The 23,330-nt window shown below is 45.5% G+C and overlaps 1 protein-coding gene across 21 annotated transcripts in view; it reads right to left on the bottom strand.

The window, feature by feature from the left end:
• The window catches only part of Kidins220 (kinase D interacting substrate 220), a 92,889-nt gene that overhangs the window by 52,315 nt on the left and 17,244 nt on the right, over window positions 1-23,330 (bottom strand). For 13 of the 21 annotated variants that reach the window (XM_076558695.1, XM_076558701.1, XM_076558702.1 and 10 more), the window contains exons 6-20: window positions 23,096-23,197; window positions 20,319-20,417; window positions 17,572-17,769; window positions 15,519-15,617; window positions 14,162-14,260; window positions 13,509-13,607; window positions 10,979-11,156; window positions 9,177-9,341; window positions 8,192-8,371; window positions 7,194-7,359; window positions 4,313-4,464; window positions 3,790-4,079; window positions 2,509-2,649; window positions 1,392-1,635; window positions 832-920 (exon numbers count right to left, since the gene is read on the bottom strand). In XM_076558695.1, coding sequence (XP_076414810.1) covers window positions 832-920; window positions 1,392-1,635; window positions 2,509-2,649; window positions 3,790-4,079; window positions 4,313-4,464; window positions 7,194-7,359; window positions 8,192-8,371; window positions 9,177-9,341; window positions 10,979-11,156; window positions 13,509-13,607; window positions 14,162-14,260; window positions 15,519-15,617; window positions 17,572-17,769; window positions 20,319-20,417; window positions 23,096-23,197 — 2,301 coding nt within the window. The remainder of the gene's footprint in view (window positions 1-831; window positions 921-1,391; window positions 1,636-2,508; window positions 2,650-3,789; window positions 4,080-4,312; window positions 4,465-7,193; window positions 7,360-8,191; window positions 8,372-9,176; window positions 9,342-10,978; window positions 11,157-13,508; window positions 13,608-14,161; window positions 14,261-15,518; window positions 15,618-17,571; window positions 17,770-20,318; window positions 20,418-23,095; window positions 23,198-23,330) is intronic. The other 8 variants (XM_076558703.1, XM_076558694.1, XM_076558697.1 and 5 more) reach the window with 1 other exon arrangement.

The following is a 23,330-nucleotide window of genomic DNA, read 5'->3' as shown; positions in this document are numbered from 1 at the left end:
ACACAACAGAGGCTAATCCTTGAGTCCTGAAGTGTAGGACAGGTGGTCGCAACCACAGGTACCCAAGAGCCTGGACTCCCAGGAGAGAAAGTCAAAATGCTGAAAAACATACTCCCCTGAGGAGCTATATCCACTGTCATTCATGCTAACTTTGAATTCATATCTGTACAGCATGTGAGCACAAAACCAAAGACACAAGGTCTAACAAGCAATGTCCCAACGGTAGCAAACTGGAGAGAAGAGACAATGCCAGCATAAGGCACGGCGGCCTCCCCTGAGCAACACTACCAGCAACACTTCCCTGCAGGTAGGCATCTTCCCACTTTACAAACCTAGGTTTTCTGCTCTACAAATGAGACAGAGACTGGGAAGGGCCCAGAATCACACGTGGGTGTGGAGACTACAATACAGACCTGGCAAACGCCAGGCAAGGAGGAAGAACCTAAGGAGAAAGAGGCAGAGGTGACAGGTGCCTGCTTAGGACAGATGCTGGGCTCTGACATCTCACGAGTCACCGGGCAGCGTCAGCACCTGACCTGGAAGAGGCTGCAGAGAAGACTCCTCCCAGTTCAAGGTCCTTGCTGCTCCCAGTACAGGAGCTCTGAGGCGGCTGATGCTGGAAGGGAGCCCAGCACTGATGCTGATTTCAAGATCTTAACATTGTGTCCACAGAAGAGACACAATCTGATACAGGACACATTAACTTAACTTGAGTAACTGCTAACAAAGCAAAATCAAGGTATAGCATGCTCAAGGCTTGGGTTCACTCCCAACACTGTAAGGAAAAAATCAATCACATAATTAAGTTAGATGGCACAGATGGCACCTTACCCTTCTGTTGAGAGCTGTTTTGCTCCCAAGCTTTGTCATCTCCCCAAGGCTGTTCTGTGAAACTCTTCGGTCAGCGTCCTCCTGCACCCCTGGAAGAAGGCAGTGAGACCTCATGTGGTGGTTGAAATCAGAGTCCCCAGAGCCTGGGGTGCCTGAGCACTTGTCCCCAGGTGACAGTGCTGCTCAGGGGTTAGGGCTGAGTGAGGCCTTGCTGCAGGAAATGTTCCACTGGGGGAGGGCTTTGAGGACTTCAAGAGGCACGCCATTTGCGTTTGCTGTTTCCTGCTTACAGGTTAAAACGTGAACTCTCAACTTGTTACTCCAGCTGCCGGGCCTCCCGCCGCCTGCCCACGGACGGCGCTGGACTCTGGTCCCTTTGAACGCTCCCTTCCCTAACTGTCCTGCTCCTGGCGCTCCATCACGGCAACGGATGTGCACAAGGCTGTCTGGTGTGGTGTTAGAGAGACGTAAAACAGCAACCACACTCTTCAGGGTGAACAGAGACTACAAGAACCTTCAGGACTACTTCACGCCTACGTACGTTAGGATTTGATACCTACCCGTGGCATCCGGGCATGAAATGTCCCCATTTGTTGCCGAAGTTACAAGAAATTTTCTTGCACTGCTAAGCCCACGACTATTAAGGAAAACCGGTAAGTGAACTATATTGCGCATATAGTCATGTCCGTTTATATTTGAATCACGGAGCACACTGTTCAGGTTCTGGTTGATGGCCTTTATAATAATATGTGGATCACTTGCAAAAATGGCGATAAACGGGCCTTTTGAAAACAGAACTCGGACCTGTGGTAGAAGAAAGGCATGGACATGACACTAATTTTAAAATTATACAAAATAATATCTTTTTAAAATCTGCACTATCCTTAGCTGGGTGGTGGTGGTGTGTGTCTTTAATACCAGCAGGCAGAGGCAGGCGGATCTCTAAGTTCAAGGCCAGCCTGCTCTACAGAGCAAGTTCCAGGATAGTCAGTGTTATGCAGGGAAACCCTGACTCAGGAAAAAAAAAAAATTATACTGTCCTTTGGTGCTATACTTTTTGACTATCATTCATTTTTCATCAAAATGTACTCTCTATAAAAACAACTTTTATAAACGGCTCAATCTCAGTGTTGGTGTTATCAACCATCAATGACAAAAATAACAAAGAGAACAGTTAATACTGTTTCCTTTTCAGTTGCCTGCAGCCTACACAGACGGAATTTTCTGTGAAGACATGTGAGGTCCCAGGCACACCATCTCTGCCGTTTACCGCTGTTGCTTGTAAGACACCGTAGATTGCCTGTGTTCTGCTTTTTAACACAAAACTATAAATTCTATGGGCTCCCTCTGTCTTCTCAGAATATAAACATGATTGTCTGCAAAGCTGAGCCACACTTGTCATTGAGAGATGCTCCACATGGCTTTGTTTGTTTACTTTGGTTTTGTTTTTTCCTAAACCATCATCATGGTGAGATTATTTAAACGTTCTTGATTAAACATTTACTTTTGCAGTATTTCTGCATTTAAAAAATCAGTTCTTTTTACAAAAGAGAGGTTCATTAGAAAAACTAGTATTTCTTAATAAGCAGCACAGTTTCCAACCCAGTTGAGATATTTTGTGAAGTGTGCATCCTACATTAATTACCACAGCATAAGTTTGGAGACAGGGAGACGTACAGTGTCCAGCATCTGAAGGACCTTGTCCTGCTCACAGGCATCCAGGCCATCGATGATGACCACCAGCCTTGTCTGATTCTGAGTGAAGCTGTCAATGGTTTTTGCCATCCTGGCCATCAACTCCACTTCACACTTGAGGACCTGCACAAAGCACAGAAGATACAAGACGATGAAACATGTTTCTTTAAAAGCACGAGAGAAAGTCATCCAACAAGAGGAGGAGAAATCCAAAGTTCTTGTTGCCAGTGGCAGCTCCACTAAAAACTGTAGTAAGGGTTTTGGTTTATGGACAACACCTGATTCTCAGAATGTCATGAGGAAATAGGAATTTACAAAGGACAGAATGGGTTGAGAGACTTGCTAGCCAAAATCACAGACTCTAAAATGACAAAAGACTTGGACCTGAATTCCACCCAAAGACCTACTGGCTGCGGCATTACTCTTGGCTCTTTGGTGACATCTAGTTTTTAACAAAGCTAAATATGCTCATACCATAAAGTCCAAGAATTATAATCCTTGGTGTTTACTTAAAAGAGCTAAAAACTTCATCTACACAAAAACCTAAACACAGGTATTTATAGCAACTTTATTAATAACTGCCAAAAATTAAATCAACAAAGATGTATTTCAGTAGGTAACTGAATAAATATATACTCTTCATCCAAGCAACACTAGTATCCAGGCCTAGAAAGCAATGACATTTTAAGCTATGGAAGGGAACATAAAGGTCTATTATTAGGTCAAAGAAGCCAATATGAAAGAGCTACATACTTCATGGCTTCTTCAACAACATGACACCCTAGAAAAGATGGAGCTGCTGACCCGGTAAACTAATCTGCATTTGACGGGGGTTGGGAGAGAGAGACAGAAGGTTGAACAGGTGAGCCAGGGCTTTCACGGCAGTGAAAATACTGTAACCATGGGTATATTATCAAAGGATTATGCAAACCCAAAGAATGCACGGCACCAAGACTGATTGCGACTGACCAACACAGGTTCACCATCCGGAGCACCTGGAGTACTCTGTTGTCACCAAGGCTGGGCATGAGGAGCAGCACAAGATAGACGGGGGATATCTACATGTTCCTATAAACCTAACAAACTCATTAAACTCAACTAAACGCAACAGACTTGGGCATGGAGCTTAGTGGTAGGATGCTTGCCTAGTATCCACAAGGTCCCAGGTTCAGTCCCCACCACGGAACAAAGAAGAAGGGCACGCCCAGTGAGCAGGGGAAGGGCAGCGCATTCCACTAGAGTTTCCTACTGGTGAGCGCTCACCTTCATGAACCCCTCGCTCTTCAGTTTATGCAGTCTGGAGGCGGCACTGTGGAGGCGTTTTCGCTGTGAGTTCAGGAGAGAGTCCAGCACTTGCCACCATGTGCGGCAGTTCAGCACAAAGGCCAACCCCACCACAGAGGCGATGGCTATGAGGACAGCGTTCACTGTCAGATGCTTGGGGTCAATCCTGAATATAGCCAGAAGAGTAATTCCAGCAATGATGCAGCCCACGATGAAAAGAAAGATGATAAAAGATGGGAGACAGCATGTTTTCTTCCATTTCTTTTTACCTGTAATAGAACGAACAGTATTGACGATTATTACCATATCATGTACCCAAAATACCGTAATATTTATGGTCAGGAGGTTCAATGCATGATCTCGTGAAGATAAACCAGCATTTATTCCCTTCCTCACCCAAGAAACACCGCAGGAAGAAAAGGAGGAAGGGAGGGAGGGAGGGAGGGAGGGAGGGAGGGAGGGAGGGAGGGAGGGAGGGAGGGAGGGAGGAAAGGAGTCCTACCCTGAGTATCTTCGGTCTTGAATACTCGAAAAAGCCTGGTAGCCAAAAAGCCAAACTCTCTCTCACAAGCATCCGAGAGGGTCGCGATCATTTCAGCCAAGGAAGTCTCTCCACCTACACTGGAGAGTCTGTTGTAATCTGTAAACAGAAACCTTTGGGGGGAGATCAAGCAGGAAGTTACTCAACTATCTGATGCAGAAACTTCTAACACATGTATGCCATCTCTATCATTTATTCTACATTTTCTTTTTCCTCTTTTAAAAATTATTTGAATTTTATGTGTTTGAGTGCTTTGCCTGCATGTATGTCTATGCACCACATGTGTTCCTGGTGCCCATGGAAGCCAGAAGAGGAAGTCTGATCCCTTAGAACTGGACCTACAGATGATTCTGGGTGGGTGCTGAGACTCAAACCCAGGTCCTCTGGATGAGCAGGCAGTATTCTTAACCACTGAGCCATCTCTCCAGCCCCCATTTAGTCCATATTTTCTTGATGTCTTTTCAAAACACTGCTTTTCGAGCTCTGAGGGAGTGGAGAACTGTGATCACTCATCTTCTACTCTGAGCAGAGACAGAGACTGATGTGTTGAGTGTGTGTGAATGGCCCAGGGGCAGGGAGGTGATGGCAGAGCTTCACCTCCTGTCAGGAGGCAAAAGAGAAAGTGCTCTAAACAGGCCAGAGACTGGAGCAAGGGGCAGCCTTCACTACAGACAGGAGCTCCAGCCCGCTGGAGACCCAGTGCTTAAGAGCGCTTGCTGTTCTCTGAGAGGTTCAGTTCTGAGCACCCACAGGGCAGCTCCCAACCACCTGTAACTCCAGTTCCAGGAGATCTGACTCCCTCTTCTAAATTCCACAGGCACCACATGCACAGACATACATGAGGCAAAGCACCCATACACATAAAATAAAAATCAATAAATCCTAAAAAATATTAAAATTAAATAAACTTTTCTAATACTTTATTTATAGCATTAACATATACCAAGGATTTATAAATAATTGTAAAATATCGTTTTCAGAGCTGTTCTTTAAAACAGTTGGCTTACTAACATCTTTAGTCTCTGAAATATTTATTTATGTATTAATTCATTCTTTCCTTCCATCTCTAAATTAAATTCTCACCTCAACCCAGTAGATAAAACATGTTTCAAAATTACAGTCTGGAATGACACTGTACTATATTATGTGGCCTTAACTGATGACACCATTTCAGTCGTTCTAACCTCTTCAAAACTATCATCTTATTAATTTAAACTTATTAATTTTATGTAAAAATTTCCTCCAATTGTGTTACTCTATATCATATACTTGCCTTTAAACTTCTCCTCCTTTAAAAAGTTATGTACTTCATTTTTAGTGTGTGTGTGCGCATGTGTGTGTGTGTGCATGTGTTTATGGACACACGTGTATGGATCCCTGTGGAGACCAGAAGAAGGTTTCAGATCTCCTGGAGCTGGAGTTACGGGTGACTGTGAACCACTGTTGTAGGTGCTGGGAACCAAACTCAGGTCCTCTGTAAGAGCAACAGCACTCTTAACCCCTGAGCCATTTCTCCAATCCCAAATACTTCAAGACTTCTCAATTTTAATCTTCATAATACTTAAATTTACACGCTAACTACAACAGTCTCTCGGTATTCATAGCTAGCTGGGTCTAGGATCAGCCCAAGTCTCTCACACAAAATGCACACTTCAGTCTGCTTCAGACCGTCTCTGGATTACGTGTAGTGTCTAATCCAACGAAGGTGCTACGTGATGGCTGTTATGCTGCACTGTCTGATGATACCAAGGAGAAATCTGCACATTTTCATACAGGGGCAATTTTTAAAACGATTTGTAATCCACAGTTAGCTGCATCAAGAGATGCAGAACCCAGGGATAAAGAAGGCTGGCTGTTCTTGTAATCTGTTAATCTTTATTTTTCTCACCCATATTCCTAGCATAGTTTTGATGGTTAGAATGACTTGCATTCATCTGAAATCATGCAGATTTTATCTTATTATAATTTAAAACTTCTTAACCTTTTAACAGATTTTTAATTCTTTTTGCTAACCCCCATGGGAGCTTTTTTGCTCCTAATTTTCTAGCTTAAGAAACAAACTTTGGCTGGGCAGTGGTGGCACACGTCTTTTTAATCCCAGCACTCAGGAGGCACAGCCAGGCGGATCTCTAGTTTGAGGCCAGTCTGGTCTACAGAGTGAGATCCAGGACAGGCACTAAAACTACACAAAGAAACCCTGTCTCGAAAAACCAAAAAAAAAAAAAGCAACAAACGTTTATCTAGAACTTTACACCTTTCTGTACTCCCTAAGAGTCCTTTACCTTCCCCAAGTTTCTCACATTCCCTGCTTGAGATGCTCACTAACTTGAGACATGTGCGTCCACTTGCAGAGATGACCAAAGAGCAGCTCGATGAGAGCAGGGTTCCCAGGGGTGCCCGCTCCGCTCCTTCAAGGAGAAGCCAGGCCTTGTCCAGACCTGTTCCTGCCGGAACTCCACCCCGAAGCCAACACCCTTCCGAGGCGGCAGCAGGATGGTAGTGGAGCTGTGTTCCACCATGGAGCGCTCGCTACTCAGGGAAAGCCTGGGTTTAAACTCTGGCACCACTCCCAGGAAAGCCCTGAGTATGCAGCAGGTATCAAAAAAGAGGGAGAGGTTTCTGTACAAATGCAACACTGTAAAAATACACGGTTTTTTGTGGGAAAGTGACCTCATCTATGGGAAGGGCATAGAGTATGAAGTGTTTCTCAAAGGGACTGAGGCAAGCTTTTGTTTTGTTTTGTTTTCATCAAAAAGACGAAGGTACCAATATTTTTTGGAATATGGTGCCTTATAAAATTCATCCTTACTAAAGGTTCCTCCTGTCAAAGGGACCGACTCACCTCACGGGCAAAGCCTTTGTAGTTTGCTCTGGCAACTCAGGTGGGTTCACAAACATCAGTCTGAAGAGGAGCTCCAGATAGCCAATGTGTCTTGCCAGTCTGGTACTGAGGGCCCAGGCCCAGTTCCAACTCTCTCCTTCCCGCCGTCCACCAAAGTAGATGACAACTGAAATCCACGTGTGAATTAGTCAGGACGCTTGCTTTCTCGGTCAACTCTAAGTAGAGGGGCACTAACACTATGGAACTGTGACTGTCCACACTGTTCTTAAATCTCCCCCAAGAAGCCCTCCACTACCCTTCTCAGCCTCAGAGGTGTGTGAATCTACGAATCGTGAGCGAAAGCCAAGCCTCAGCGTCAGGTGGTGGGTCAGATGCAAAGGAGACAACTTCGTCACGTCTGCAACTGTTTAAGTCCCACCTCCCTCAGCAGCAAATCTACGTCCCACTTTTTTTTTTTTTTTTTTTTTTTTTTTTTTTTTTTTGAGTCAGGGTTTCTCTGTGGAGCTCTGGCTGTCCTGGAACTTGCTCTGTAGACCAGGCTGACCTCCAACTCATAGAGATCCACCTGCCTCAGTGAGATTAAAGGCATGTGTCATGAAACAGAGAGTCTGTTTTGCCTTCCTAGCTTGATTTCAGAAAAACTAAAAATCACAGTAATGGTCAAAACGTCCAGATGCCAGCCAGCACCGGTCACGGCACCATCTCTTCTGCAAGGTCTCCTGCGTGTCACCACCGCCATACCCGACAGTGTGCCAGTTCGTCAGGCCTGCTGCGGCACTAGCAAGGAGATGTACCGGTTCTTAAAGCTCCTCCAGCTAGATTTGAACACGGGTATTCTAAACCAACTTACAAAGTAGCACAGAGATCAATGTTTTTCAGCCAATTATGAAAATCAAGTAGAGTTTCAAATATCAGATGTTTTAAGTAACGTGCTCAATGTTACAGAAAGTAACACTGAAAGATTGAAAAGAAAAGATGGTAGAAAATCAAAGACTTACTGAAGAATATATATAAGAGAGCCAGGAAACTCAACGACACTGCTATGGCCAGATTTGTGTCAACGGTAAAAGCAAACACTAGGCCCAGCCCCCCACACAGCAGCAGGGTGAGGAACACTATGAGCCATGAGAACTGGAAAAGGGGCTCGATCTGCTGTCCTGCAAAAGTCTTCATTTCATCTGAAAGGAAAAGTAACGGGAAGTTTTATTTGTTTGGCTCAGACGTAACTTTTAACTCAGTCTTTAACTTTCCTGTTGGAATATAAATGTGTACTGGACCCTTAACTGCCCTAGATAACACTGCTGATGCTTTCGCACTTAAACCAAAGTTTTCTCTTCATTGACCTGTCCCCTGGTGCATACCCGCCCTTCCTTCCCACAGTCCTGAAGATCATACAACTCTTATGTCCACTGTTCTCATCTGTCAAGGCTTTACTGATACTGGTTTCTACGGCTTGTACTAAACAGATATTGTTCCCATATGCAGAACCAGAACCAGGTCCATCTCCAACTGCACAGTCCTCCATTCCTCTCCGACCCTCAACCTCCCACTGCAGTTCTCCAAAGTACACAAAGTACCACAAGAACCACAGTCCTTCCTTCTACAGAATCTGAGGTCACGGTCATTACACACTGAAGCCTGTCCTTGAAGAGCCAAAGGGCCATCTGTTAGGACTAGGGATGAGGCATCTAACGGAGGGAAAGGCCTGGGTGATTAGCAAGGGCACTCGGTCCTGACTGCACGCAGAGCTCATGGAAGGCCTGCAAAGTGTGGGAAGAACCCCCTTCCCTCCCCAGCACTTCCAAGGGGTGTGCTGGATGCTGGCCACACTGGACCTGTTCTAGAAGAAAACCCACGGGAGGTCGGACTGGAGGCAGTGAAACGCCAACCACCCAGCAGACGCTGGGGCAGGGCAACCGCCCTCAGAGCTTTCACTGCACAGAAAAGGCTGTCTGCGAGGACGTCATCAAAGCGTTTCCGTACCTTCTAGTTTCTTGAGTAGGAAAGACTTCCCACTTCCCCACTGTGCGTACAGGCCCACACAGATGGGGGGCTGCATGGTGGGCTCACTGAGGATATCTGCCAGGGCGCTGCTGTACAAATCGTACCCCAGCATGTCACCGTCGGTCTCCGTGGGAGACAAGTGTCCTGTAATTAGGAGCACAGCACATACCTAAACAGTGGTGTCACTTACGAAGGACACCCATGCTAACCTACTTTACCTACTTTATTGGGGCGGGGTGGAGGGGGGGACCTTATCGTGAACATTTAAGTCTATGTATGAACAGCTTCAGAATTTCTTACACCAATACTGTATTTTGAGGAACATATTATACCTATTCTATCTATTACTTAATGACAGGATACATCATCCTGAGTACAGCTTCCCTCTCTATCACTTATCACACACTCCAGGGCCGGGGGCCCAGCTCGGCAGCAGAGCACCGGCTGGCATGCAGGAGCCTTGGGAGAAAAGCTCAGGAGACATTTCAACTCCAGATATATTTTTAAAAAATAGTACATATATTAAAAAGTGTTAATGAAGAACATAATAGACAATCAAAGGCAGAATAATTCTTGACAGATTTAATGACTCAGATACCAATTCTTCCTGAATTAAGGAAATTCAAACAAATACACAAAAAACACCCGTGGGATTATTTTTAAAAATGGAAAACCCATGAAGATGTAAGAGGAGCTGGAGAGTAGTTAGCAGAGTTTCCTGCTCTTTCTGATGACGCAAGTTTGGTTCCCAGCATCCACACCAAGCAGCTCAAAGTGGCCTATAATTCTAGTTCTAGGGGATCCAACATCCTCTTTTGGTTTACACACACACACACACAGCATACATTCATAGACACAGAAACATACACATAAATAAATTTTAGAAAATCTTTTTAAAAGTGTAAGAAGAGCTAGGAAATGTTTAATTTGTTAGTATAGCCACGGGAGAGGGCCACATATATGTAGGTTGGTCAGAGGACAGAGGACAGGTTCTGTTCTCCCACCTGGGAATCAGGCTCAGTCACCAGGCTAAAGGAGCAGGAGCCTTTACCCTTGGAGATGCCTCACCAGCCCAGAAACAGGTTTTTTTTTTAAATCTTGTGGGTGGGGGACTAGGGAGACACATACATACATGTAGGCAAAACACTCACAGATAAAATAAAAATAAACATATCTAATAAAAACTTTAAAATTCTTTTTTGGGCCAGGTATGTTGGACCATTTTCTTTCCATATGTTTTTACTAGAAATTCATTATTTAAAAACTTCAACAGGAGTGCTCAGTTGCTCAGAGGTAAAGCTTTTCTCTAGGATTGACAGGTCCAGGGTTTAACCTCCAGCAAAACACACACGCACACAAACATACAGATACACACATGTACACACATGCACACAAACACAGAGATACACACATATACACAGACACACGGATACACACAGACACACAGATACACACATATACACACATGCACACAGACACACATATACACACATGCACACAGACACACAGATACACACATGCACACAGACACACAGATACACACATATACACACATGCACACAGACACACAGATACACACATGCACACAGACACACGGATACACACATATACACATATGCACACAGACACAGACACACAGATACACACATGCACACAGACACACAGATACACACATATACACATGCACACAGACACACAGATACACACATATACACACTCACACAGACACACACACAACTGTGTGTGTACAGGCTCAGTCGAGGACAAAGCCCATCACTCACTGGCTCCAAATATCTGTGTCAAAATGCTCTTCTGGTGGCTGCAGTCGATGTTGTAGGGAGTCTCGCCGGCTTTGTTGGGCCTGTAGAGTAGCCGCCCATCTTTGGGGTTCCGTAGAAGAAGTTCCGCCAGTCTCCGGCTCCTCCCCCGGATGGCAACATGCAGGGGAGTGTCCCCTTTCTGTAGAGAAGCAGCACAGACTGAACTCGCTCCCCCTCAGGGCCAGCTCTGAACAACACTTTTCAGCCTCTACAAAGCAGACAGCCTGGGGTTTACGTTTTCATAAATGGTGCGAATATAATACGGATTTGGATCTCTTTGTTCTTCGGTTTCTTTCCCTAGCTCTCTCCAAGTGCTTCTCAGAAATATTCCCTTCCGGGCCTCTAGAGCACAGCTTCCTCTGTCTGCAGCTCACTTAGAGAGCACCAAGCCTCACCACGCACGCCTCCCGGGCCAGGACCCACCCACTCCTCCACACCCCTTCCCATCACAACAGTCACTGTCCAAGGACGTCAACCGCTTTCCTCAACGGGTTCATGCTCTCAAGGCTGTCTCCCCCCAGCTTCCACGCCATGTCCCATCCATCGTGACCAATCCCATCAGTCCCTGCCACCTCTGCCAAGCATCTGCCGTCATGGAGTCCTTAAATCCATGACCACACTCTTCATCATGTCACGTCTGTCCTCGTCCATCCGGTATCTCCAAGTCTCTTCACCCCTCCTCCCTGCTGTCAGCTGTCTCTCCTACGAGACCCCACAATCGCGGGGGCCTTCACATCCCACACTAACAGAAACTCCTTCCTGTGAAGGAGCTCTCCAGTCTGCCGAAGACAGCCAATGAGGTCAAACTTAGAGATTATCCCAGCTCTCATCTCCCTGCCCGCTGAGACCATCCATGAAGGAGGCCTGTGCGTCTTCCCCACGGCTGGAGGGAAGGCCCCCCAGCTGTTCCTCTGTCCCGCGCCCTCTCTAGGGTGCACCTGTGGTGAATAACCGCTGCACTGAGCAGACAGAGGACAGCATGGTCCTGAGAAATGGCTCTACATGAAACGGTTTATACAGCTGATGACATAAAAGGAAGAAACTCGGGGATCTTGTCAGCTCTTCACCCCATGCTTCCCAATGGCTGCTGGTCTGTCTGTCTGTCTATCAGCCCTCAAACTCAACACATCCGAACAACACAACTCCATTCCGCATTCTCAAACCTGTAAGAGGGCAAAATCTCCTCAGCACACGAAACCTCGGGAAAACATAATCAAACCCACAAATATGCTAAAACTAAACAGAGAACAATAGCTAGGTGAACCATCTTTATTTCAGTGTATTTTTGTGAAATAGTATATCAAAACTCACATACGCGTCACTTCAAATACCAAAGAGACAGCGCCCCAGATCAGTGGGCTAGTACTTAACTTGGCATGTGCAAAGGCCCTGGACTCTGCCTCCAGCGTCACCCAGAAGAACTCCGACAGCACAGGAGGAAGAGAACATTAACTCCCAGGGCAGTGTGTTCAGTGAGCAACCGACCCCTTACCGTGCGCATCTGTCAGCAGGTATGTGCTGCCTGTCTCCCAGTGACACACAAACAGGTATGTGCTGACTGTCTCCCAGTGACACACAAACAGGTATGTGCTGCCTGTCTCCCAGTGACACACAAACAGGTATGTGCTGCCTGTCTCCCACAGTGACACACAAACGGATTCTACACAGAATCCTTGGGAAACTCACTGACACACAAAACAGCCACTGTGAACAACGGATCCCATGATGCTTCTATATGGGAATGTCACTGTGTTTCTCACCCTAGAGTGGAGACACAGAGTCGGCTGGGTCGTGGCACAAGAGGGCAGAAGGGAATGACAGCAAGCTGTCCACAAAAGGTAATAATACAAGAGGTCGTCTTGCTCTGTTCAGCCCTGGCTGGCCTAGAAATTCTCTATGTGGGTCAGACTGGCCTCACACTCACAGAGATCGCCCTGCCTCTCCCCCCACCTCCACCCCAGTGCTGGGATTAAAGGCGTGCGCCACTGCATCCAGCAGAAGTTTCCATTTCAAAAGTCTTTTTTAACCTTATTCTTCCTAATTGAATTTTTTTTCACTTTATTTATGTGTCTGTGTGTGGATATGTGCATGTGAATCTGTGTCCTCAGGGAAACAGGAAGAAGGCATCAGATCTGGAGCTGGACACACAGGCAGCCGTGAGCTGCCCTCTGTGGTGCTGGGAACTGGACCATCCACGCCAGCCTAGTCTACTTGGAGAACGCACCCTCCCCAGCCCCTCTGTATTCTCTGTGGACTTGGGGTAAGCTACCCCTGAATGTCCTCCTCATGTGGTGGTCCAGGACAGCAGGAGAACAGTAACACACTAAGCCTGCTCCCTGCACATGATGTTGGGACAGACTCAAAACGCCCTGTATGCAGCCCCAGCTGGTCATCTCATCACGCACGATGAAAGTCCATCTCCAGCACTCCAGCCGATGCGCAGGCCAGCACACCACCATCTCTGCACAGGCGCCCTGCACAGATGTCCTACCTTGTCCGCGGCAGACACCTTAGCTCCCTTATCCAGCAGCAGCTCCACCACCTCGATATTCCTCATCTTGGTGGCCTTTATCAGTGGTGTCTCGCCATCCTGTGGGCACAGACAAGGTTCAAAGAATAGGGCTTTCCTCTGCTTTGGTCATTCTGCACTCTCATATTCTGAAGAAAACAGTTTACAAACTGACAAGGAGGTACTTTTCCCTTCCCAGCCAGTGATCTGTATGGCAACAGCTCTATTACTAAGGCATCTTCACCTTTCTATCAGAATTACAAATATATTTCTGCCATGGAACACTCACACACACACACACACACACACACACGCACACGCACACGCACACGCACACGCACACGCACACGCACACACACACACACACACACACACACACACACACACAGCTAATCACAACCACCAGTCTCGTACAGTCTCACAAGGTGTGAGTGAAGTTAAAGTGGCTGGTGTGGGAGCCAAGCACAGCCCACAAAGGTTGTTTAAAGCCAGTGTGCTCCGGTTTCCAGACAGTGTCAAGAGCCCGGGGCAGCCGCCTCTTCGCGGCTCATGACGAGCTGGCCGTGTACCGTGACAGAGCATCATCACGGCAGCCCTACCGTCACTCAGCTCACAGGACACAACACTGTCTGTACCTTCGTGCATATTTCCGTGTCAGGATTGCACTGCAGAATGTCCCTCACCATTGTTGCGTTTCCCTTTTCCACAGCCCAATACAAGGCAGTCTTATTGTCCTGTATAATGAAAGAAAGTCACGTAAGAAGCAGTATTAAAAACTGTCCTTTATGAATGTAAAGAGGTGGGAAGTATTATCAACCTACATGATTTCTAGGATTTACTTTTGAGACATTCCTTATGAAAGGATCCTAGAGAGACTTAGCATTACGTAAGTAAGAAGTAGCAAGCCACAGGGCTGATAAGTTGTGCTCATTTTGTCTTTGTGCTGTGGGGATGGCGCCCAGGGCCACACATTCTAAGCAGGCACCAGATCACCGTGCCACATTCACAGCCCTAAGATACACTGGTGTAATGCAATCAGACTTGAGGAATATAAAACAGGTTAGAAGTCACCGATACCTGAACTCTGCTATTTTGGATAAGCCATTATTGAACATGCTGACCCAGGTAATTCCATCTACAATGCCAGACAATATATCTGTCCAACTCTTCTGAAGAGAGTGAGTAGGAATGGATGCCTTACAAACACAGGTGTTATTATTTGTAGCTCTCTTAACCTAGACCACTGGTACCCTATACTGTCTCGAGCAGATCCTTCAGTAACCTATCTGGCTCCTTTGATTCACACAGATGTGGACAGCAGAGCTCGAGAACGTCAATTAACACTGATGAAAAGTAGGTGCCCAAGGCTGACAGAGTAACCAGTGGCCTGAAACAGGTGACCCAGGACCATCCGTTAGTGAAAATCTGCCTGTAGCTGAGAAGACAGCTCCTGTAGCTGCCACACCAGGTTTCCCATGTCGATATGTCCCTAGACAGTTCCCAGCCTAACCAATGTGCATGAGCTGCCCAGCTCTTAGGGTGCCACCCAGCCATCTCAGCACACACTCTCTTACCCATCTCTCTTTCATCCCACCGTCAGCGACAGGAAAGCTCAGAGACCAGGAGAGGGTGTCATATCCCTTGGAGCCGGAGCTAAGGCAAGCTGTGAGCCACGCGGCATGGATGCGGGATCTGAGCCCCAGTCCCCTCTGAGAGCTGCACGCACCCTAACCAGTAAACCGCCCCAGCCTCTTGTTTTATTTTCTGAGGCAGGTTTTCACGACACAGCCTAGACTGGTGTGGAACTTTTTTTACTTGTACCTGAATTTAAGTGCACATTAATTCTGGAACTTTAGTGTCAACAGACATAAAAACAACCGTAACACACAGCCAATGCCTTAGGACATACATTATCTCCACAGAAAGTAGGAGGAGAGGCATCCTGACACTTGACACATGCGTTCACGGTCCCCGCAGTCTGAGCGCACATACCTGCCCTCTGATGTCTATATCGGCGTATTTTTGGAGGAGTGCTCGAACAATCTCAATGTGACCACCTCTAACGGCGCCAATCAGTACAGTGTCCCCACTCTACAAGGACAAACACAAGGTCCATCAGTAAACAAGTAAACACAGTTCTGAAATTGACGTCACTCATTTATCATCAGTATAATTGGTTCTACAAACCTCTTTGAAAAAGAGTATCACTGTCTGATATTAGCAACCCTCTGAGTAAGAGAGAGAGGACATTAGTCCTTAGAAAAAGGACTCGTGAAACCCCATGATGGAAACTTAAAAGACAGTTGTCAGATGGAATCTAGTCTCTTAAGACACATACAATTGAAATCACAGGACACTGGCTGGCAGTTTGGATGTTACATAATAAATCCCCTTCAAGTACTCTCACGTCATAAAAGCAACAGGTTCTAAATTGGGAGTGCAGAGCTAGCATGCTGCTGTGGCTCCAGGCCAGTGTCTGTGGATGCAGCCAGTGGGCAGTCACAGGAAGAGCACACAAACTACGTCATCCTCTTGTACAAGAACTGAACCAAGTTAAATACTTCACAGCACACTTCCTCAGAGGACAGTCAACCGGCAACAGCCATTTTGAATCAAGGCTTCCCACTACTTCAAATGCTCATTTTTGTCATGGGCTCAAGTACCTTATTATTTCATTGCTAAACGGTAGATCAGTTGTAGACTTTTGTGTTAAGTAAGCCCGTGAGCTGTTGCCTGCTTTGGTTCTGAGGGCCCCAGTGTGCTGCGAGTCAACTATCCCTTGAGGGCTCTATGTTTAGCACTGTGGTATAGGATATTTGCTGCCCCGCTAACAACTTAAACAAGCCCAAGGCAGACCAGTTCTAGTTAAGGATGTAAGCAGCGGTGTGGGTGAGAACCAGTGAATCCCTGTTCCAGTGTGCCAAGCACCATTCTAGGCACTGGAACCAAGACAGACAAAGTCCCCAACTCTCAGAAAATTTACAGTCTAACAAAGAAAGACAGCATACAATAAAATACATATACCAAGACAAACACTATACAAACAGAATAGCATATCTGATCAAAAATAACTGGGTAGCCCCTCTGGACAGGATAGCTAAAGATGACCTTTGGGACTAGGCAGATGTGAGCAGAGGTGTAATGACAGACAGGAGCATTCTCGAGTGAGAACACAGCAGCTGAAGATGACCTTTGGGACTAGGCAGATGTGAGCAGAGGTGTAATGACAGACAGGAGCATTCTTGAGCGAGAACACAGCAGGTGCACATGGTCCTTCCCCACAGCAGGGCAAGAGCAGCATGACCAACAAAGAGAAGGCACTGAGCAGGGCTGCACCCTCCTAAATGGGGGAGTGTGACACAAAATAAGGACAAGGACTCAAGTAAGGACCGTGACACGCAGGGTCTGTAAACTAAAAATGTAGTATGTATCCAAAGTGCAAGAGAAAGCCTTGGATGGCTTCAACACAGGAGCGCATGCATTCAACAGCATGCAGACATAGAGCAGAGGCAGCAGAGGAGTCTGTTATGATGTGTTTTAATAACAGGGAGGGTAAGTTTTACGTGAGTCAACAGAACTGCGTGGGCAGGTAAAGGAAAGGTAAATCAGGAATGGGTAGGAACACCATTCACTGAGATGCAGAAAACGGAGGGAAAAATGGCTTGAGGTATTTAAAAAACAAAAACAACCCCACTTCCATTAACTTAGCCACAAGTTTTAAAAGCTTACTAACTATACATTCAAGTGGAGCGTTCTTCAGGAAAGAAGTCAGGCAAGAGAAAAAAACTTCAGTATAAGGTAGTATTTAAGTCCTGGGACAATGAATAACACCGGCTGTGAAAAACACCTACAAGGTTATTCATCTAAGAGTTACAAATTAACCGTATGTGTGACATTTACAGTAACAAAATTATTTGACAAAAATAAACAAGAACATTCTTTGGCAAGACTGGAAATTTTAATTTGTTAGTTTCAAAGGCAGAAATGAAAGTTCTCTTAAAACAAGTTCATGTCATATGTGCAGACTCTTGATGACGGTCCTTACCCTGTCAGGTATGTTCACGTACGTCCCAGCGTCCAGCAGGTCCTGTACGATCTCTATGTGTCCCTCCTTTGATGCAATCATCAACGCTGTATTTCCGTCCTTATCGGTCAGGTTTACATTCGGATTCCTCTTCAGAATCTCTTTCACTGACTCTGTGTAGCCGCCTTTCACTGCCACGATAAGTGCAGTCATCGAATTCTTAAAAGAAAAACAGAGAAGTCAGGATGTTCTAGAACACATTTTATATATACCATAATCAGAAAACTGTTTTCAATTATTAACAGTGGTGGGGGGGGCGGTGAGGTGCTCTTCCAGAGGACCGGAGTTTGATTCCCAGCACCCACACTGGGTGACTCACAACCACCTGTCACTCCAGCTCCAGGGAATCTGATGCCCTCTTCTGGCCTCTGCAGGCACTAACTCACATGTGTATATCCACAGGCAAACACAGGCTCATACACAGAGTTGTAAAAATATAAATCAAATTTTAACAGTTGGTGGTGCTGGCCTATAATCCAGGGCCTTGTGCATGCTAGGTAAGGGCTCTACCACTATTATGATCTTTCAGCCATTGAAAGTTACTTCCGATAGGGTCAACAAGAAGGCCTAGCTTGTAAAGACACTTGCTGCCAAGCCTGAGGACCTCAATCTGATCCTTAGGCCCCATGTGGTAGAAGGAGAGAACCAATTCTCATAAGATGTCCTCCGAACACCCTTCCAATATATAAATACACAAATGAAATCGTTCTTTATGTTGTTTTTGGTGTGCATGTGCATAGGTGTATGTATACGTGGACACATGGAGGTCAAGTCGGGGGAGTTCGTTTTCTCTTTGCACCACGTGCGTCCCCAGGACAGAACTCAGGTCACCAGGCTCAGCAGCAAGCACTGAGCCGCTGAGCCATCCACGGTTCTGGTTTTCAAAGACATATGGGTTCTGTTGAGTCATCGGACTACCCCGAGGTTCGGTGCTTTCAGTGATAATGCCTCACTCCCAGGAAACAAACCCTTTCACAGATGCTACCAAGTTGAAAGAAGGACTCAAAATCCAACACTTTCCAATGTAAATACTCCAAAGAAAATCTGGATCAGACTTGAAACTAAGAGGATTTTATAATAAAATGTGTAGGAAAAACTGCAAATGATGAATTAAGAGCTAGAGCATATCTCAATAAAAGATTAATAAGCAATCTTCAACAGTACTTAAAAGCCTGTTAACATATTCTAAGTAGTCCTTTAAAATACTAGACACCTTCCTCACATATTAAAACAAAATTTTGGCCCAGCGGTGGTGGCACACGCCTTTAATCCCAGCACTCGGGAGGCAGAAGCAGGTGGATCTCTGTGAGTTCGAGGTCAGCCTGGGCTACAGAGTGAGTTCCAGGAAAGGCGCAAAGCTACACAGAGAAACCTTGTCTCAAAAAACCAAAAAAAAAAAAACCAAAAAAAAAAAAACCCCAGAATTGGTCATCATCAAATTATTACAATAGCAAGCCACTCATCTATTTGATAACTCGGGAGAGAGGCCAGTGGACCTGGGACCCACTGTGGCTCCAGCCCGATGAACAGTGTCTTGAAGGCCATCATGGAAGAGAGGACACGCTGGACTCGATTGCTCTAGAAATGCAGCATGAGCTCTACAGTTTAACTTGGCTGCAGGTGTCCCGAGACTTGGCGTTACCTCCTCTCAACTCCATCATGAGCTGTCTCACATAACAGACTAATCCCACAAGTAGCAGTCCTCGGCACTTTAAAGTGCTTGCGGCTCACAACATCAGTTCCTGAAACATTCTTAGAACCGCTAAGAAAAGCTGTTTGTCAGGCTCCTCATGGCTCTGACACTCTTGGCACAGATGAGGTACACAGCTGGTGCTCAATAATGAATTAATAGCCAGGCGGTGATGACATACACCTTTAATCCCAGCACTCGGGAGGCAGAGCCAGGCGGATCTCTGTGAGTTCAAGGCCAGCCTGGGCTACAGAGCGAGATCCAGGACAGGCTCCAAAACTACACAGAGAAACTCTGTCTCGAAAAAGCAAAAAATAAAAAACAAAGAATTAATAACTGACTGACTCAACCAATTTTTAACCTTAACAGTTCACATGTCTGTCATCCTTACCCTGTTTATGAGACAGGAAAAATACCTTATAGTACAGAACCCACAGAGTCTAATGTCACTTTAAGAAAAATCATTTTAATAGAGCATGATGTTTCCCTGCAATTATGATTAAAAACCAGCTTGGCACAGAGGCACATGCCTTTTGTACTAGCTTGGGAGGCAGAGGCAGGAAGGTCTCTCTGAGTTCCAGCCAGAGTACACAATGAGACTATCTCAAAAAAAAATTTTAATATTAAAAAAGGAAAAAAAAAAAGGAAGGGGTAAGAAAAACTACTTGACCTGAAGAACTTTTCAGTTTATAAGATTACTGAAAATTATTCTTCATGGTTTTAGTTTCCCAAAATTCATGTACCTTAGCAACAGACTCTCAAAAGCAAATATGTATTATGTTTTTCTTATCATAACATGCTTCTTTCCAAAGTTCATATCACTTAAGAAATCCCAGCACTCGGCAACCAAGGCAGGAAAGCCTGGACTACATGGTGAAGTCCCTATCTCAACACTAAAAAACGAAAGCATCATTTAAGAACTCCAGGGAACTTTTTCTAGGCTTGTACTAGCTTAAATTATTCCCTTAAAGCAAACACTTCCCTCTACTAGAAGGGTTAGGAGAGGAGAGGTACTTACAGCTCCTTCTTGATCGACATCAGCTCCCATGGCCAGCAAATGCTTCACACATTCCAAATGACCCTTCCGGGCAGCCCACACCAAAGGGGTTGTTCCATACTGTTAAAACAGGCAAGGAATGCAAAATGACTTTCAGACACACACTAAAAGAAAGCAGCCGGTAATGAAGTTATATTTTCAGTATTCTAAATCAAGTGTTTATATCAGTCATAATTTCAGTCCTAGACAAGAATCTATGTCCCTCATCCTTTTGTCCTGAGTAGTTAGCCATTTTTGTATGAAATGTCTTCTAATCAACTTTATTTAACTTTTCTAATCAAGATAATCTTTCCACCATAGTCATACAGTCCCTAATTTTTATCAGGCATTCACTGCTTCCTATATTTTATGATAAAATGTGAAGTCCACTAGTCTAAAGTTAGCATCAAGTGTCAAGCACAGCTCGGACAACCTCACACAGTCAATGCACTTCAGTCTTTATCACAGAGTAAGCCCTGTTCATAGCATCACATTTTCACACATGAAAGTGGGGCCCGAACGGGGTCAAAGCAACCAAGTTATCACGAGGTAGGAAAAGCTGGGAGGTGGTGACGCACATCTTTAATCCCAGGACTTGGGCGGCAGAGGCAGGTGGATTTCTGAGTTCAAAGCCAGCCCGGTCTACAGAGGAGTTCCTGGACAGCCAGGGTTAAACTGAGAAACCCTGTCTCAACAAACAAACAAACAAACAAACAAACAAAGAGGTAGAAAAATACCCATGGAACCACCAAGCTTTCATATCTGCACTCTTAACCATAACCCCACATCAATTTGTCTCCTTGACAACTGCAGCCCAGAACTGTTCAGAAGCACCTTTTATGGAACATGACCAGAAAGCACCACAAACTAACAATCAGACATGAAAGCATTGCTATCCAATCAAGAGATGTGAATACCTCAAGTGCCTTTTATGTTCATGAAAACCTGAACGTGGTTGTAAACATTCAATAAACCCCGACAGCCTGTCCAACAGTGCTTAAAAAACTGTTATTCCACACTGCCAATACAGTAAGAAGCCACTAGTCTGTATGACTGTAAGTGTGTAAAATGTGGCTAGTGCGACTTAATTTTAAATTAAAACTAAACAGCTCTATGTGGCTATTCTCTATGAACGACATCAGACACCCTCGCAACCACACTCTTGGTAACTGAGCCCCTGAGAGCTGTTGATAGATGGGTCTTCGTGGCAGACAAACAAGGATGTGAGTACAGCAGGTGGGAACAGAAGTCTACCAAGAGGAGGAGGGGTGTGGGGAGAACAGGCTGAGAGAGATGGGTAAGGGATGCAGGACAAACACTCCAATTTCATTCCCGCATCTGTAGTGTTCCCAGCCTCCTGCCTTGTAGGTAACATGTTGTCTGAAGCACCTTCTCTAACCCCACAACACAATGTCCTAGCCATCCTTAGGGATGAGAGACTCATCAAGACATCCTTAATTTTAGGAATCAGACGTCAGTTCTCATCCTTGACACCCAGTGCATTTGTTACCTTCTGAGAGAAGGCTATGTGAGAGGATGTGCTCCGAAGTCTGTTCTTTCTCTTCGCCATCACACCGGCCAGCTCACGCTGACCCTAAGGAGCAGGCACTCTCAATGATGTCTTTACAAAGGACTCTTGCTATCTGGTAGGAACTTCCTCACCTCACTTCCTGTCTACTCCACAATGGCTCTTCAGTTAGTGCTCAGCCACCTCAATAAATCTCTTATCCTTTTCAAGTTCAAATCCTGATCTTTCCCCCTAACTAGATTCCTTTCATGTACATGTTTCCCACAGTCTCAGCACATAAGATCTATCTTTCTCTTTTTCATCAAGACATTACTCAACTGTTTCCTCTCCTATCACATCCTCTCCTCCTGCTCCTCCCTTCCTCTTAGGTCTCTGGTTCAAGTCCTGACAGTTTAGGCTTTCCTTGCCTAACCAGCTGTCCTGGGTGGTTTGTGTGTCACCTCGACACAAGCTATAGAGTCATCAGAGGAGGGAGCCTCTGCTGAGGAAGGTCCTCCACAAGTCCAGCTGTAGGGCATCTTCTCATTCAGTGATTGATGGGGAGGGCCCAGTCCATTGTAGGTGGTGCCACCCCCCCACAGGCTGCTGGTCCTAGGTTCTGTAAGAAAGCACACTGAACAAGCCATGGGGAGCAAGCCAGTAAACAGCGCCCCTTTGTGGCCTCTACATCAGCTCCTGCCTCCAGGTTCCTGTCCTGTGAGAGATCATGACCTGACTTCCCTCAATGATGGACTACAATATGGAAGTGTAAGCCCAATAAACCCTTTCCTCCCCAACTTGCTCTTTGGTCATGATGCTTCATCACAGCACTAGAAACCCTAACTAAGACACCAATTTTCACAGTAGCTTTCCCTCTTAGAGCCCATCATTACCCTTCCTTCAACACTACAAATGTAACTTCAACCATTATTTCCAATCATCACACCACCAGCTTTAGAACTCTAAGTACGAAGAAGAGAACCAAACTTGAATTTTAAGATCATTTTTCACACAAACAAAACAGGCAAGACTAAAAGTAGAAAGAAGAGTTATAATAGAAAACCTCAAACGATGAAGACAAGAGTCCATTATCCCTGTCTTTTTAATAATGAATTCAATGTAATACACATCAAGAGAACACTTACTCTATAACACAAATAGAGGACCCACCTACAAGTTGTGCATCTATAAAAACGTTAGATCACAAAAATAAGATACATCAGAGCAGCTTACACCACGGACTGTAACTCACCTTGTCAGAGCAGTTGACCTTTGCCCCATTCTGCAGCAGAAGATGTACTATGTCAGCATGGCCTCTGCCTGCTGCCCAAATGATTGGGTAAACACTGTACTGCTGGGATACACAGGTACACACGAGGAAGAAGGAAGAAGAGAGTCTTTTAGACGGGCATTTGCAACACAAATTTACTAAGTAAATACCAGCAGAATTAACACAAAGTAATGTTTTTTAAATCAAGTTAGAGACC

This window comes from Peromyscus maniculatus, chromosome 22 (assembly GCF_049852395.1).
Source record: "Peromyscus maniculatus bairdii isolate BWxNUB_F1_BW_parent chromosome 22, HU_Pman_BW_mat_3.1, whole genome shotgun sequence".
NCBI classification, from domain to species: Eukaryota; Metazoa; Chordata; class Mammalia; order Rodentia; family Cricetidae; genus Peromyscus; species Peromyscus maniculatus.
The sequence above is the reverse complement of the archived record's forward strand: the minus strand, read 5'-3'. Positions and strand labels throughout refer to the sequence as shown.